The sequence below is a fragment of the Eimeria necatrix genome, genomic scaffold (assembly GCF_000499385.1).
Source record: "Eimeria necatrix Houghton genomic scaffold, Enh_scaff549, whole genome shotgun sequence".
Classification (NCBI taxonomy): domain Eukaryota; phylum Apicomplexa; class Conoidasida; order Eucoccidiorida; family Eimeriidae; genus Eimeria; species Eimeria necatrix.
The window spans coordinates 1-14,614 of NW_013651686.1; the positions used below are offsets into that span (position 1 = coordinate 1).

The 14,614-nt window shown below is 47.9% G+C and overlaps 4 protein-coding genes across 4 annotated transcripts; 1 reads left to right on the top strand and 3 right to left on the bottom strand.

Moving 5' to 3' along the window:
- On the bottom strand, nucleotides 1-1,650 carry ENH_00062230 (hypothetical protein, conserved; the record flags this gene model as incomplete). Its single annotated transcript, XM_013577182.1, has 3 exons — nucleotides 1-662; nucleotides 906-1,267; nucleotides 1,411-1,650. Coding segments are annotated over 3 exons (1,264 nt in total), but the record flags the coding sequence as incomplete, so codon positions are not given.
- Nucleotides 1,651-3,022: 1,372 nt separating this feature from the next.
- ENH_00062240 (hypothetical protein, conserved) lies at nucleotides 3,023-5,550 on the bottom strand (the record flags this gene model as incomplete). Its single annotated transcript, XM_013577183.1, has 5 exons — nucleotides 3,023-3,117; nucleotides 3,385-3,402; nucleotides 3,524-3,556; nucleotides 4,189-4,626; nucleotides 4,776-5,550. The coding sequence occupies 5 exons, from the start codon at nucleotides 5,548-5,550 to the stop codon at nucleotides 3,023-3,025; spliced, it is 1,359 nt and encodes a 452-aa protein (XP_013432637.1).
- A 2,074-nt stretch (nucleotides 5,551-7,624) lies between these two features.
- ENH_00062250 (Cytochrome c oxidase subunit 2a , related) lies at nucleotides 7,625-8,517 on the bottom strand (the record flags this gene model as incomplete). Its single annotated transcript, XM_013577184.1, has 2 exons — nucleotides 7,625-7,746; nucleotides 8,124-8,517. 2 exons carry the CDS (start codon nucleotides 8,515-8,517, stop codon nucleotides 7,625-7,627), a joined length of 516 nt encoding a protein of 171 aa, XP_013432638.1.
- Nucleotides 8,518-12,645: 4,128 nt separating this feature from the next.
- ENH_00062260 (hypothetical protein) lies at nucleotides 12,646-13,035 on the top strand (the record flags this gene model as incomplete). Its single annotated transcript, XM_013577185.1, has 1 exon — nucleotides 12,646-13,035. One exon carries the CDS (start codon nucleotides 12,646-12,648, stop codon nucleotides 13,033-13,035), a length of 390 nt encoding a protein of 129 aa, XP_013432639.1.
- Nucleotides 13,036-14,614: the final 1,579 nt, after the last annotated feature.

Here is a 14,614-nt window from a genome sequence, read left to right on the forward strand (position 1 = left end):
CTTTCTGCTGCAGCCAGTCGAGGGTTTGCAGCAAGTCCACTTTTGTTGCATCGGACACATAAGTGGGTTGGTGTTTTAAACAAATGAAAACCCTCGCGGTGGTTTTGGTCAGCAGCAAAACGGAGGCCAGCAGCAGATCGGCCAGCAGCTCTTCCCCCGCGTTGTCCGTCCACAGCAGGCAGCTGCTGCTGCTGCTGCTGCTGCTGCTGCTGCTGCTGCTGCTGCTGCTGCTGGTGTTGGAGCCGCAGCAGAAGTCGGAGAAAAACAGCTCAAAGTCGTCCGCCAGAAGCCACTCCGGAGTCGCCTGCTGCTGCTCCTGGCGGGCTGCTTCGCGCTCCTGCTGCTGCTGCTGCTGCTGCTGCTGCTGCTGCTGCTGCTGCTGCTGGGGGTCTGCTGCTAGGGCTTTCGGCCACAGAGACAAGTCCCCCGCGTTGCCCTCAAGAGAAGTCAGCACTGCAGCACGAAGCTGCTTCTTGAAGCTTCTAGGGTTTACGCTGCCGTGCTGCTGCTGCTGCTGCTGCACCTGCTGCTGCAGCGCCACCACCTGCTGCGCGTAAGCAGCAGCAGCAGCAGCAGCAGCAGCAGTCGAAAGAGCTGCTGCCTTCTGACGGGCAAAAGGGTCATACAGAGTGTTGTAAAAGTCAAACGCGTGCAGCATGCGCCTGCAAACCCCAAACCCTAAACCCTAAACCCTAAACCCTAAACCCTAGAACAGCGGAACGCCCCTTTACTCCTCTGCGCAGAGGAAAATCCACTGAATTAGGGTTTAGGGTTTGCCTGCTCTATATTAGGGTTTAGGGCCTAGGGTTTAGGGTTAAAGTGTCGCTGCGTCCACCGGCGGTCCTCAGCCGCCCCAGCCCAGGGCCTAGGGTTTAGGGTTTAGGGTTTAGGGTTTAGGGTTTGACCTGTAGCAGTAAACCTCCGCCAGAATCCAGGGAATTCGACTTAAAGGAGTTTTCTTTTTTATAAAATCCCCCAACAACACTTCATTCCAAAAAGTAACATCAAGGGCCTCGCAGTAGCTGCAGTACCCACAGGGGGGCCCCCCGGGGGCCCCCCTATGTTGGCACTGGCTTGGGGGGCCCCCCGGGGGCCCCCCGAAACACTCGACGGGCTTCACGGGGGTACTGTCTGCTGCGCGCATGTCCTGCTGCAGCAGCAGCAGCAGCTCTTTGCTGCGGGGGTGCTGCAGCAAATAAGATTCGTTTTCTGTGAAGATTCTGCCGATGATTTCGTTTGGGATTCGACGGACTAGAGAGTCGTTTGCCTGCACGCAAACCCTAAACCCTAAACCCTAAACCCTAAACCCTCGAGGGGGAACAGCGCCGCGCGCGGAGTCCTGCGCTGCCGCGCTCCAGCCAGGGTTTAGGGTTTAGGGTTTAGGGTTTAGGGTTTAGGGTTTGCACCCACGAATGTGCCCGGGACTTCGCTAGTTATTTGGGGGGGAAGAGAAGGGTCTGAGGGTTCTGGGGGCAAATCCTTTTTGCTGTAAACAAAACAGAAGTCATTGGGGCCCCTTCGAAAGTGTTCTCGGAGTTCTGGGGGCCCCCCCAGGGGGCCCCCGGGGGGCCCCCCGGGGGCCCCCCCCCCCGCAGCCTCTTTTGCTGCCCCGGGGGCCCCCCCGGGCCCGGATAAAGGCGAAGATGGCATTAGGGAAAAAAGTGGAAAGTGTGCAGTTGAAGGAGGGGCTGGGGAGCGGCTGGCGCGGTGTATGTACACTTGAATCGACACACGGGGGAAACGGCGTTTTTTTGCGAATAAAAGCGGCAGAAGTTGTTCAAATTACTTTTAAAAACCTTTTTATTATCTTTTAATTCCTCAATTTATATTTTTGTCGGGCCAAAGAGCGCCGCTGGCCCACCGGCTCGGGCGCGGAGGTGCGTGTACACCTGAACGGCCGGCAGGTCGCTCGGAAGGGGGAAATAAATCAATTAATTAAATCATTTAAATTAAATTAAATGCTTTTTATTTCTCTTTTCTTTTTTTTTAATTTATTAACTGAGTTGTGACGGCTCTTGAAGAGCATTTCTGAGCATCGACACTCCTGCGTCACTCTCCACGAGAGCCGGGTGTCTGTACACCTCAAACTTCTTGCTGCTGCTGCTGCCGCAGCACTTAAAACAATTCAACTAAAGCATTTTAACGCGGAGATGAAATCTTTCACGCAAAAAAGAATAATAAATCTGAAAATTCAACAAATGGGCTCGCGGCAGCTAGCCGGAGCTGTCTTGAGGTGTCTGTACACCTCATCGGCCAGCCCTGACTGCAATTAAACTTTTTGCGGAACTCTTCACTTTAATTCCCTTTTTTCACTTTTTCTTTACTTCTTTGCTTCTACTTTTATATTTTCTGCAACTAAGGCGCTGATGCTTCATTTAATAACATTTGTTCGGCCGCATTCTGTTTTCAGGTGTACAGACAGTCAGTCAGGTGTCTGTACACCCGAAGAAGCGTCTACTCAACATGGACACTTCTTTCGCGTTTTTAAGCTCTCTTTAAGAAATTATTGATTCTAAAGAGCAATAAAGAAGATAAAATTACTTTAATTGGAGTTTAAATCTATTTAATTCTAAAAAATTGCAGAAATTGCGGACTTTTCAAAAAGACAAAATTGAGATATTTGCAGAAATAGAGAAAAGTGCAAGTTCGGAAATGAACAAACAAATTTAAAAATATTAAATTCTAATTGCGCTTTATTTGATTTGTTAAATAACTTTTCGAGTTTTCCATTTTGCTGCTTGAGAGTAAAAAGAATAAACAGTTCGCGCGGGGTGTACGTACACCTCAATGAAAGAAGAGAAAATAAATTGAAGGAGTTGAGGTGTACAGACACCTCATTTATTTCTTCCGAAAACTTAAAAAGAGACAAAACAAAAAGCCAAGATCCCTCTTTGCGTCTCCTGCTGCTGTTGCTGCTGCCGTTGCAGTGTCGCTTCGCCTGCTGCTGCTGCTGCTGCAGCAGCAGCTGCTGCTGCTGCTGCTGCTGCAGCTGCTGCTGCTGCTGCATTAAACCCTTTTAAATTCAAAGGAAAAGGCTAATTAAATAAACCCCCAGCAGCGTTAGGACAGAGCCTGCAGCAGCAGGCGCTGAGGCTGCACTGGCTTTGGCCCCTTTGCCTGCACAAACACCCCCAAACCCTAAACCCTAAACCCTAAACCCTAAACCCTAAACCCTTAATCCTGAACTCTTGGCCCTAAACCCTAAACCCTGAAAAGTGGCAGGGAAGCCCGAGGGCTTGGGAGAGTGGTTCAGGCCTAGAGGGCTTTGGCCTAGCTGCTGAGTAAAGCCAAACCCTAAACCTCTAAACCCTTAACTTAAAATCCTAAACACTAAACCCTCAACTCTAAACCCTAAACCCTCAACTCTAAACCCTAAACCCTCACCTTCAGTTCGTAGAGCCTCTGCAGGAAAAAAACAGCAAAGCAAAGAACACGACTTTTCTGCCCTCTTGCCTCTCAAAACTTAAACCCTAAACCCTAAACCCCAATCCCTAAACCCTAAACCCTAAACCCTAGACTTTACCTGTCAATCTGATGTCTTGTTCCACATGACGGCCTGAGCAGCAAACAGAAAAAATAAAACAAATAAATAAAAATAAATAAATAAATAAAAATAAACAAATAAAAATAAATAAAAAGTAAATATAAATAAATAAATAAATAAATAATAAACAATAAATAAATGATGGGAGCAGCAAAAAGGACAAGCAGCAGCAGCAAAAAGGATATATAGCAGCAGCAAAAAGGACAAACAGCAGCAGCAAAGAGTTGAAATTAAAGCAGCAAATGAGACGATTAGCCGCAGCAAAAGGCAGCAGCAGCAGCAGCAAAAGAGAACAATAACAGCAGCAAAAGGGGGCCAGGAGCAGCAGCAAAAGGGAGAAGCAGCAGCAGCAAAAGTGAGAAACAGCAGCAGCAAAAGGGAGAAACAGCAGCAACCAAGTCGAAGAAACAGCAGCAGCAAAGTCGAAGAAGCAGCAGCAGCAAAGTCGAAGAAGCAGCAGCAGCAAAGTCGAAGCAGCAGCAGCAGCAAAGTCGAAGCAGCAGCAGCAGCAAAGTCGAAACAGCAGCAGCAGCAAAGTCGAAGCAGCAGCAGCAGCAGCAAAGCTGAAGCAGCAGCAGCAGCAAAGCTGAAGCAGCAGCAGCAGCAGCAGCAGCAGCAGCAGCAGCAGCAAAGTTGGAACTGACGCTGGACTGTGTGGGGCTGGGGCTGTTTGAGGCGCGGAAAAGAAAGATGAACATCTTGTTCGATTTCTGTGTCAGTGAGGAGGGGCCCCCCTTCTGCTGCTGCTGCTTCTGCTGCTGCAGCATCTGCTGCAGCAGCATCTGCTGCTGCAGCGTCTGCTGCTGCGGCCTCCGCTGCGGCCTCCTCCTCCGCCCGCACGTCCAGCCGCTCCGCTGCTGCTGCTGCTGCGTCCTCCTCCTCGCCCCGCGCTGCTGCGCCTCCTGCTGCTGCTGCTGCTTCTCCTGCTGCTGTTGCTGCTGCTGCTTCTCCTGCTGCTGCTCCTTCTGGCAGCAAATCTTCACTTGGCAAACCTCCATACTTTATCACAGGGTCTGCGGGGCCCCCGTAGTTTTCCCCATCGCGATCCGCCACGGAGAGGGGCCCCATGTCTTCTGCTTCCTCTGCAGCAGCAGCAGCAGCAGCAGCAGCAGCAGCAGCAGCAGCAGCAGCAGCAGCAGCGGAGGGAGTTTGTGTGCTTCGGGTTTCAGCAATGGAGGCTACGCTGCAGCAGCTAGAAGGGATGGGAATCTACTGCAGCAAATGAGCTTACCGTTTTCTCCAGCATCGTCTGCTGCTGCTGCTGCTGGTGCTGCTGCTGCTGCTGCTGCTGCTGCATCGGAGTCTGCTGCTGCTTCTCTCAGCATTTCATCTTCTGCTGCTGTTTGGTCGCTCGCCTGCTGCGCGTAGCTGTGGGGCTTTATGGCCCTGATGGCTTTCACTTGCACAAAAGCTGCTGCTTCTCCTGCTGCTGCTGCTGCTGCGCTGCTGCTGCTGCTGCTGCTGCTGCTGCTGCTGGCTTCGGCCTCCGCAGCGTCTGCTTCCTCGGCAAAGTCTGCTGCGGCATCTTCCATCTCTGCGTCCCCGCTGCTGCTGCTGCTGCTGCTGCTGCTGCTGCTGCTGTTTCCCTGAGCAAAGGAGGGGGTGCCGTAGGGGTCCCTTGTGAAGTTTGCTTCCGTGTCTCCTTGCTGCTGCTGCTGCTGCTGCTGCTGCTGCTGCTCTCCTGCCTCTGCGTCTGCCTCTTCTTCCTCTTCTATCTCCGAGTCCCAAAAGGCCTCATCATTTGCTGCTGCTGCTGCTGCTGCTGCTTCTTCTTGCAAGAGAGAAGCAGCAGCAGGTTCCTCTTCTTCATAGGCCTCGAGGCCCGAGAAGCCAGGTTCTGCTGCTGCTGCTGCTGCTGCTTCTGCTGCTGCTGCGGCGGAGCCTTTGACAGTGCTGTCTGCTGCTGCTGCGGCTGCTGCTGCTGCAAGGAGCAGCAGCAGCAAAGAAGAGCAGCAGCGAGACAGCGGGGCCCGCTGGGGCGCTGCTGCTGCGGCGAGTTTGGCCATGATGGGGAGAAGCAGCGCAGCAGCAAGCAGCAGCAGCAGCAGCAGCAGCAGCAGCAGCAACTGGAAGAGACAAAAAGAGACAAAAGAGAGACAAAAAAGAGACAAATGCGAAGCCGAAGAGAAGCCCTGAGAGAAAAGACTCCGAGATGAGACACAGCAGCAAAGGCGAAAGCGAGAAAAGCAAAACTGAGTCCTGCGGCCCTGAGGTGTACGTACACCCGGATGCAAACACAAATATAAATCTGAAGAACTTTTAATTCTTTTGAGAGTTTCATTTGCTGCGGAAGGCTGCGGTGTACGTACACCTCGGCGCAGTAGTGGCTGCCTCTGCGGACCGACCGGCGGCTGTATCTGCAGTGGCTGTTTGCCGAACTTGGCGCGTTTTCCGCCGTTTTGCGTTTTAATTTAATTTAATTTATATTTTTAAATTCTATTTTCTTTTCGCTTTCGTTTGAGCCGCTTTTGGCGCCCCCAGACGCCCCCGCGGCTTTTTTCCGGTCCTCGCTCTGTCGCCGCAGCTCTCCCGGCACTTCCGCTGTCTGTACACCTCGCGCGCCCGTTTTTCCCCTTTTTTCCGCTTTTTTAATTTCATTTCTTTTTATTTCAAACAATTTATCAAATAAACTGCAAAAACAAATCCAAAGAGCCCAGACAAGGAGCGAGAAACCCGCCGCCGAGCCCTCGATGAGGCGCAGCAGCCTCGCCTCGACAGCAGCAACCCTCTTTTCTCTTTTGTTTTACTTCCTTTTGCATTTCTTTTTGTTTCTTTTTCTTTCTTTTTATTTCTTTCATTTCTTTTTTTCCTTTTTTTCCTTTTTGAGCTCCTTCGCGCCCCCGCAGGCCGCCGCCCCCCAGCCCCGGGGCTCCACTTCCCCGCTGGCCCAGAAACTGAACCGCTAGCTAGCTAGCTAGCTAACCAACTGCCTAACTAACTAATTTGCTAACCAAATAGCTAGCTAGCTAGACAGCTAGCTGGCTAGCTAGCTAGCTAGCCAGACAAGTACGCGTCCAGAGAGCTGGCCACACAGGGCTGGCTCGGGAGCTAGCTAGCTAGCTAGCTAGCTACCCAGCTACGCAGCTGCCAAGCCAGCTAACTAGCTAGCTAGCTAGCTAGCTAGCTAGCTAGCTGAGGCTACTCCGCTGTGCCTGCCTGCCCCAGCTAAAGACATTTCACCAGAGAATAAAGAAGAGACTTAAAGGCCTCAACCAGCTGTGTCTGTGGCTGCTGCTGAAAGCCTAGAGGTTAGGGGGCCCCCCTCGGACCTCAACAGCTAACTGGGGGCCCCCAACCCCCTCGGCAGTTTTCGAATTCGAAAAGCGGATCTAACTAGCTGCAGATCCTGCCGAATCCTCTGTTTTAGGGTTTAGGGTTTAGGGTTTAGGGTTTGGGGTTTGTATGGGGCGTAAACCACCGTTTTGTTCGATTTGGAGTCCGTTTTCAAACCACCAAGAGCGTCCCGAATGAATCAAACTATTTATTATTTATTTATTATTTATTTATTTATTTATTTATTTATTTATTTAGTATTTATTTATTTTTTATTTTTATTTTTTATTTAATCCACTGGAGACTCCACTTCGTAAATCCAATACCACTGCCGGCCTATCACCTTCACCGTCATGGCCGTGTAAACCGCCTCGTCCACCATATACAGCATTGTGAACACGGGGACTGCAACACCCAAACCCTAAACCCTAAACCCTAAACCCTAAACCCTAAACCCTAAACCCTAAACCCTGGCGCTACGCCTAGACCCTAGGCTCTGGAGAACAGGCCTGGACTGCGGGTTTAGGCGGCAGAGCGCGAGATGTTGAGCCCCGGGATGTGGGAATCAACAGGAACAACAAACCCTAAACCCTAAACCCTAAACCCTAAACCCTAACTGAACCCCAAACCCTAAACCCTAAACCCTAGCGGGCTCGTTGGATCTGCATTTCAGTTCTGAAAGAAGATAAGCTCAAAGATAAGCATACTCACCTGTTCGAACGAACACGACCAACAAACCTCAAACCCTAAACCCCAAACCCTAAACCCCAAACCCTAAACCCTAAACCCTAAACCCTAAACCCTAACTCACTTGTTAAGGACCAAATGATGAAAGTTGGAGTCCAGAAGAACAGGAACTCTGCCTTCATCAGCAAGTCGTGATTGCCGTAGACGCTCATGCGCTTTCTTGGGAAAAAGGGAATATTCAGCTGCGGAAAAAGGGTTTTTGAATTAAAAAAAAAACCATTTTTCTAAAAAAATGTTTTTAAAATGTTTTAAAATGTTTTTAAAATGAATTATAAATGAATTAAATCTCTCGGAAACGCGTTTTCGAGCAGAACGACACCCATTCCTTTCAAAATGCTTTTCAAATTCAAGTGCAGCAACTCAGCCTCAGCCTCGCGCGCAGCTGTTCTGAACTCGTTTTTTGATTTTATTTCTTTTTATTTTCGATTTATTGTCTTTTTAATTTATTTTATTTCTTAAATTCCGCAAAATGCGCGCAAAAAGGGGGCAAAAAGGAGCAGCAGGCGGGGCAGCAGGAAGTTGAACAGCAGAAGTTGCAAAAGTGGAAAGCTGCGGAAACTCGCCTGGTGGATGCTGAAGAGCTCAACCAGCGACCTCGCTTCGACTCCTTTTATCATTTTCTTTCCATTTATGGACAAGATCTGCTGCTTGGGGACTGGCGAATAAGGATCTTCGAAGTGGAAGAGCTGGGAGGTGATGGGGTAGCTGTAGGTGCCGTCGGGGTTTATGAACTTCCGCGGGTCCCCGTGGTGCGAATGGTCTTGCGGCATGTTATAAAGCCCTTTTAGCTCTTCTGCGGGCGGCTGGGGCTCGTGTTTCTGCGCAGATCCCGCCGCGTGCTGCGCGGGGGCGTTTGTGGAAAAGCCCAGCCGCGCGCCAGCGGCTCCAAGTGGAAAGCGGCCCGAAATCCGCACGGCCAGCGGCGCCAGCGGCCGAAATAAAGGAAAATGCATTTTTGAATCTTTTGGCGCTTTAATTTATTCCAAAAACCCAAAAAAAATACCGCTTTCCCGCCTGTTCAACTCTTGCATGCAACCCTGCGGGCAGCAACGACCCGCCCGCGCTCCCTCCTTCTTTCGCCGCTGCTGCAGCGCAATTACTCCTTTAAATGACACTTTCTGTCCTTTTTAATTCCAGAAAGAACCGCCGGAAGAAAGAAAGAACTTCCGAACGAGCCCCAAGATCACACCAGCAGCAGCAGCCGCAGCAGCGGCGCCACCCAGTGCTCTTGCGCTGCAGCAAAAAGCCGTTTATTTAATTTCTTTTTGCTCGCCTTTTATTTCAAATTGTAAATTTAATTAAAAGAAATTAAAAGAAATTCAGCCGCCAGCTATTTATTCTCCTTTTCCGGAATCTTGGCCGCGAGCGTGCATGCGCTGCCGCTCCGTGTGCTGCCGAACTGCACAAAAAGACAGATCTATCTTCTTCTTTATTTCTTTTCTTTTTATTTTATTTATTTTCTTTTTTATTTCCCCTTTTTCGGTTTCCCAGAACCCCTTCTGTGAAAGCTTCTGCAAACCCTTTTTTAGGGTTTGGCCGCTGACCGCCGACTCATGCGCAGCGCCCCGTGGCTGCAGCAGCTAGCTACAGCTAGCCGCAGCTAGCCGCAGCAACCTACAGCTAGCCGCAGCTAGCCGCAGCTAGCCACAGCTAGCCACAGCTACTGACGGCTGTCCACAGCTAGCCGGCTGGCTGTGGCTAGCTAGCCACAGCCAGCCACGGCTAGCCACAGCCAGCCGCAGCTAGCCACAGCTAGCCACAGCTAGCCACAGCTAGCCACAGCTAGCCACAGCTAGCCACAGCTAGCCACAGCTAGCTGCTTGAAGTGCCTGGATTTAGAACTGAAAATGTGTAGCTAGCAGAAGGCTGCGAAGAGGGAAGTCCCACAATTTTCTTATCATCATTTTTGTCTTTTGTTCCATTTGGCTATTTCGACAAAAGTTCAAAACAGGAAAATAGAATTAACTTTATATTTTTGCCCATTTTATTTTATTTATTTTATTTATTTTGTTTATTTTATTTGTTTTGTTTATTTTATTTTATTTATGGAACTCCTTGCTGACAAAGGCTGAAAAGAAAAAAAGAAATAAAAAGTGAAAAGTGGATTTCAGAAGAATTTTAATTTGAATTAAAAAAACGGTTAAGACAAATTCAACAACACTGGGAGGCATTTTTTCATTTATTTTTTCTTTCTTCAATTTAAATAAATGAACTATTTCCAGAAAAGAAAAAAAGAAAAAGAAAAAAGAATTTAAAGTCCTTAAAAATCTTTTTCAATTTGTTGAGTTCGTTTTGGAAAGTTGTTTCTCAGGTTCAATCCCTTCTTATCGTCTTTTAATTGACAAATTAAATTTATTTAATTAATTAAAACCAAAAACAATTTAAATTTATATATTTTTGATTAAACACAAAACCATATTTCTGAGTTGCATGCACACACTGTGCATGCAAGGTGTACGTACACCGTAGACTCGAGTGCTTTGCATGCGCATGCATGCGTTCGTTTTCAGCAGCAAATAAAACAGCTGCAGCAGCAAAAGAAATAAAACCAAAAGAATTAAAAGGGGCCCTTAAGGGGCCCCTAAAGGGGGCCCCAGGGGCTCCTAAAGGGGGCCCCAGGGGCCCCTAAAGGGGGCCCCAGGGGCCCCTAGAGGGGGCCCCAGGGGCCCCTAAAGGGGGCTCCAGGGGCCCCTAAAGGGGGCTCCACGGGGCCCCCCTCTTTAGGAAGAAGAGAAGAATGCAGCTTTTTTCTGTTTCATTACATTTTAAGTTTTTGATATTTATGTTTTTGATATTTATGTTTGTTTACTTCCCTTTGTAAATTCATTTGTCTTCTTCTGATTTTCCTTTTGAAAGTTTATAAATGTTTATACAGACTATTTAGAATAAATGTATATGCATAATATACATTATATATATATTATTGTAATATATACGTATATAAGTGTATATTTATATATATACTTATATCTATATCCATATATATATCTATATCTATATATATATATAGCTATATATATATATATAGATATATATATCTATATATATATATATATATAGATATATATATAGATATATATATATATATATAGATATATATATATACAATATATAATATGTATAATATATATTGTGTATATGTATCTTCGGAAACTTGATTGTTTTTGTGTTTTTTAAAGAACTCTTTGGGCCACAAAATTCGTCCCTGTGCTCTAAACGCTAAACCCCAAACCCTAAACCCTAAACCCTAAACCCTAGGCCCTAAGCATAGCAGCCCCTTTCTACCTTAATTTCAAATCTCTTTCCCTCTTTCCTAACACTAAGAAGAATCAAAAGGGAAATAATTAAAATTAAATGCAAAAAATTAAATTGAGACAAAGATGACACAAAAGACACGAATACTTCTGAGGGGAGGACCAAATCCTAAAAATAAAAAATATAAAAATATAAAAATAAAAGTAAAAAAAATAAAAAATTAAAAAATTAAAAGACTTACAGGAAGTAATTTGCGCAATGATCAAGTTGAAGGCTGAACAGCAAAATGAACTGAAAAATTAGAACTTTGACATCAAATTAGGCGCAAATTAAACGGAAAAACTTGCAAACAGTTAATTTAGAGTTGTTGGGAGGCTTAAAAGTCAATTAATTTGCAAAAAATGAAAAAATGAGATAAAAAAGTTCCAATTCAAGTTGAATTGGAGTGGACAGACAGCCCAGCCAAACTCGAACTGAAATGAGAAAGCCCAGGCGAAGCAGACAGGAAGACGCTGGGCCGCGTCCCTGGGCTTTTTAGAAGTTTAAATATTAATTTGATTGCATTTAAATTAATTAAAATGAATAATTTAATTATATTTTCAAAAGGAATTCGCAAAAACGAGAAAATTCGGCTGTCTTGCGAGCCGCGGCGGGTTGCCTCGTGCCTGTGGTCCGAAACAGCCGTCGATTGCGGAATTTTTTGGATTAACTTCCCTTCTAGTTTTATTTCTTCTTTTTATTTTTAATTATTTGCCTTTTAATTCGATTTGGGAGAAAATTAATTCAAATTTTCCGCAGTTTCCGGGGAATTCGTTTCGCGCTGTTGCTCCGCTGCGGTGTATGCCAGATCATCGACACTCGGTGAGCGACCGCTGGCGAGAAACTGGAGAAAACGGAGTTAAAAATAAAAAGCATTTTGAAAATATAAACCGAAATTGCATTTAAAAAAAGAAAATAGAATTCAAAAGAGGAATTTTTTGTCTTTTTCGCGCGTTGCCGGCGGACACGAAGCAGTCCATTGGTGTTGCGGAACCCCCCGCGTTGTCGGGCTGCTTTTGCGGCAATTCTGCGTTTAAAAAATGCAAAAAGGACTTTTTTTGAATTAATTAAATAATTAATTTATTTAAATTTGTTTTTAATTCGAATTAAACGCCCGCCGGGCCGCCGATTTCCGCAGGCGGGCGGCCAGCGACTGCGCGGCGTTCAACTTTTCTCGCGAGCCCAACTGCAGCAGCAAAACCAAAAAGATTTCCATTTCTGCATTTTAATTCTTTCAACTTTTCTTCTTTTTCAACTTCACTTCTTTTCCCTTCAACTTCTCCTTTTCCCAGCTTCCCGGCGGTTGGCCGTGCAGTTCTCTCCTAGCCGCAGCAGCAGCAGCAGCAGCAGCAGCAGCAGCAGCAGCAGCAGCAGCAGCAGCTCTTTCCTTACTTTCTGCAGTTATTTCCCCCAAACTCCTCCACTTTCTGCAGTCTTCATTTTCTCAACTCAAACCTCCCGCGGGGCGCAGCAAATGGGCAGAGCCGCACAGAAAGCTGCGGACTTTGCTGCTGCTGCTGCTGCTGCTGCTGCTGCTGCTGCTGCTGCTGCTGCTGCAACTGCTGCTGCAGCATCTGAATCGCGCTGAGCCCTTTCGGGCCTTTGGCCGCCTTCCTCCGGCCTTCCCCTCGCAGGCTGCGGTGTACGTACACCCCAGAGCCCGGCAGGGAGCCAAGCTCTCCAGCTGGAACTTCAGTTATTTCTTTTTGGAATTCTTTTTGGAATTCTTTTGGAGTTTCTGAATTTGAATTCCAGAAAGTTCCAACTCTTTGCAGTGTACAGACACCATGCGGGGGCAAAGCCAGCGCCCGGCAGCCGCGCTGCTGCTGCTCTTTTCTTTTCTTTTCTTCAACTCCGAAGTCTCCGCGGGCCTCAAAGCTCAGCAGCAGCAGCAGCAGCAGCAGCAGCAGCAGCAGCAGCAAAGCCTTCCTTCCCCCTTGCTGGGAGCCCCTGCAGAGAGCTTTTCCGCGATGGATCAAACAGCAGCAGCAGCGCTGGAGATGCTGCAACAGCAGCAGCACCAGCAGCAGCAGCAGCAGCAGCAGCAGCAGCAGCAGCAGCAGCAGCAGCAGCAGCAGCAGCAGCAGCAGCAGAGCAGCAGCAGCAGCAGCAGCAGCAGCAGCAGCAGCAGCAGCAGCAGCAGCAGCAGCAGCAGCAGCAGGAGTCTGAAAAGTTGAATTCGAACAGCTTTTTGGCCAGTGCAGCGCCCCACGCTGTCTCTACACTGCAAACGGAAACTCAAAATCCGTGGCTGTCGGGGACTTTGAAAACTTTTCTGAATAAGTTCAACTTAGTTGCAAACCATGGTGAGAAAAAGTTCCATTTTTTCTTTTTTTTTCATCTTTTTTTCCTTTTTTTTCCTTTTTTTTCCATTTTTGGACAATTATTGTTTATTTTATTTATTATTTGGCATTTAGTTTTCGTTTTGCTTTTTATTTTCGCCTTTGGAGGCGAATTTGGCAAAAGATCGCGGGCTCGCCGAGGGGCGTTTCGCTGCTGCTGCTGCTGCTGCTACTGCTGCTGCTGCTGCTACTGCTGCTGCTGCTGCTGCTGCTTTACAGTTTGGGCTGTTTGTTGCTGCGGGCTCTGTGCTGCATGCTTGTTCCTGCCTCTCCCTGGCACCCTGTTCTTCCCGCTGCTGCCGCGGCTGCTGCTGCTGCTGCTGCTGCTGCTGCTCTGCTGCTGCTGCTGCTGCTGCTGCTGCTACTGCTGCTGCTGCGCTGCTGCTGCTGCGTGCAGGCTCTGGGGTGTACGTGGACCTCGGGAAAACCAGCGGAGGCTTCCGCCAGCCCGGAGGACTTTGTCCAGTTTTTGGAAAATATATAAAACTTGAAAAAGCAAATTCAAATTACAAAACTTTTCTCGAAAACTTTCCAGTTTCTGGATCTGCAGAAAGGCCTTTGCCCGGCGGCTTCAACTTGGCTTACGTCAGCAGCAGCGGGCGGGCCTTTTCGCCGGTGGCCGATTCTTTCCTGGTGGACGCTTTTGGCCGTGAGTTTTATTTAATTAATTCAATTAATTCAATTAATTAAATTAATTAATTTAATTAATTAATTTAATTAATTAATTTAATTAATTTAATGCAAATTCCGCTTCATCCCACTGCTGTTCGCCCACTTGAGCGCAGCGCAGCTTCCCGTGCTGCTGCTGCTGCTGCTGCAGTGACGGGGCCTTCGGACCCGATATCTCGCTGCGCGAAGTACAGTTATTTGATGGAGCCGCGGAAGCCAGCAGCAAATGGCACTTTTGATTACAAGTTGCCTTTTGTTTACGACGCAGCAGCAAAAAGCTGCTTCGTGCTGCACGTCAGCATGCAGAAGCTTTCTGGCAGCAGGCGAGGCTTTGTTTGCTGCTGCTGCTGCTTTCTTTTCTTTTCTTTTTTTATTTCTTTTGTTTCATCTTTTCATCAAATGTTTTCATTTAATAAAATTCCATTTAAGGGCATTTTAATGGGGGTTGCAACAGTTTGGCGGAGGCCCTGGGGTCCGCGACAGTAGTGCCTGCTGCTGTTGCTGCTGCTGCTGCTGCTGCTGCTGTTGCTGCTGCTGCTGCTGCTGCTGCTGCTGCGTGCACGAGAGTTCATTCTGGTTTTCGTTCGTGGCTAGCAGTTCTTCAGCAGCAGCAGAACGAGCCTGCGCTTCTGCTGCTGCCCCTGACTGCCCCGCACCCGCAGCACCCACCGAACCCCCGCTGCTGCTGCTGCTGCTGCTGCTGCTGCTGCTGCTGCTGCTGCTGCTGCAGATACTGCTCCTCGAA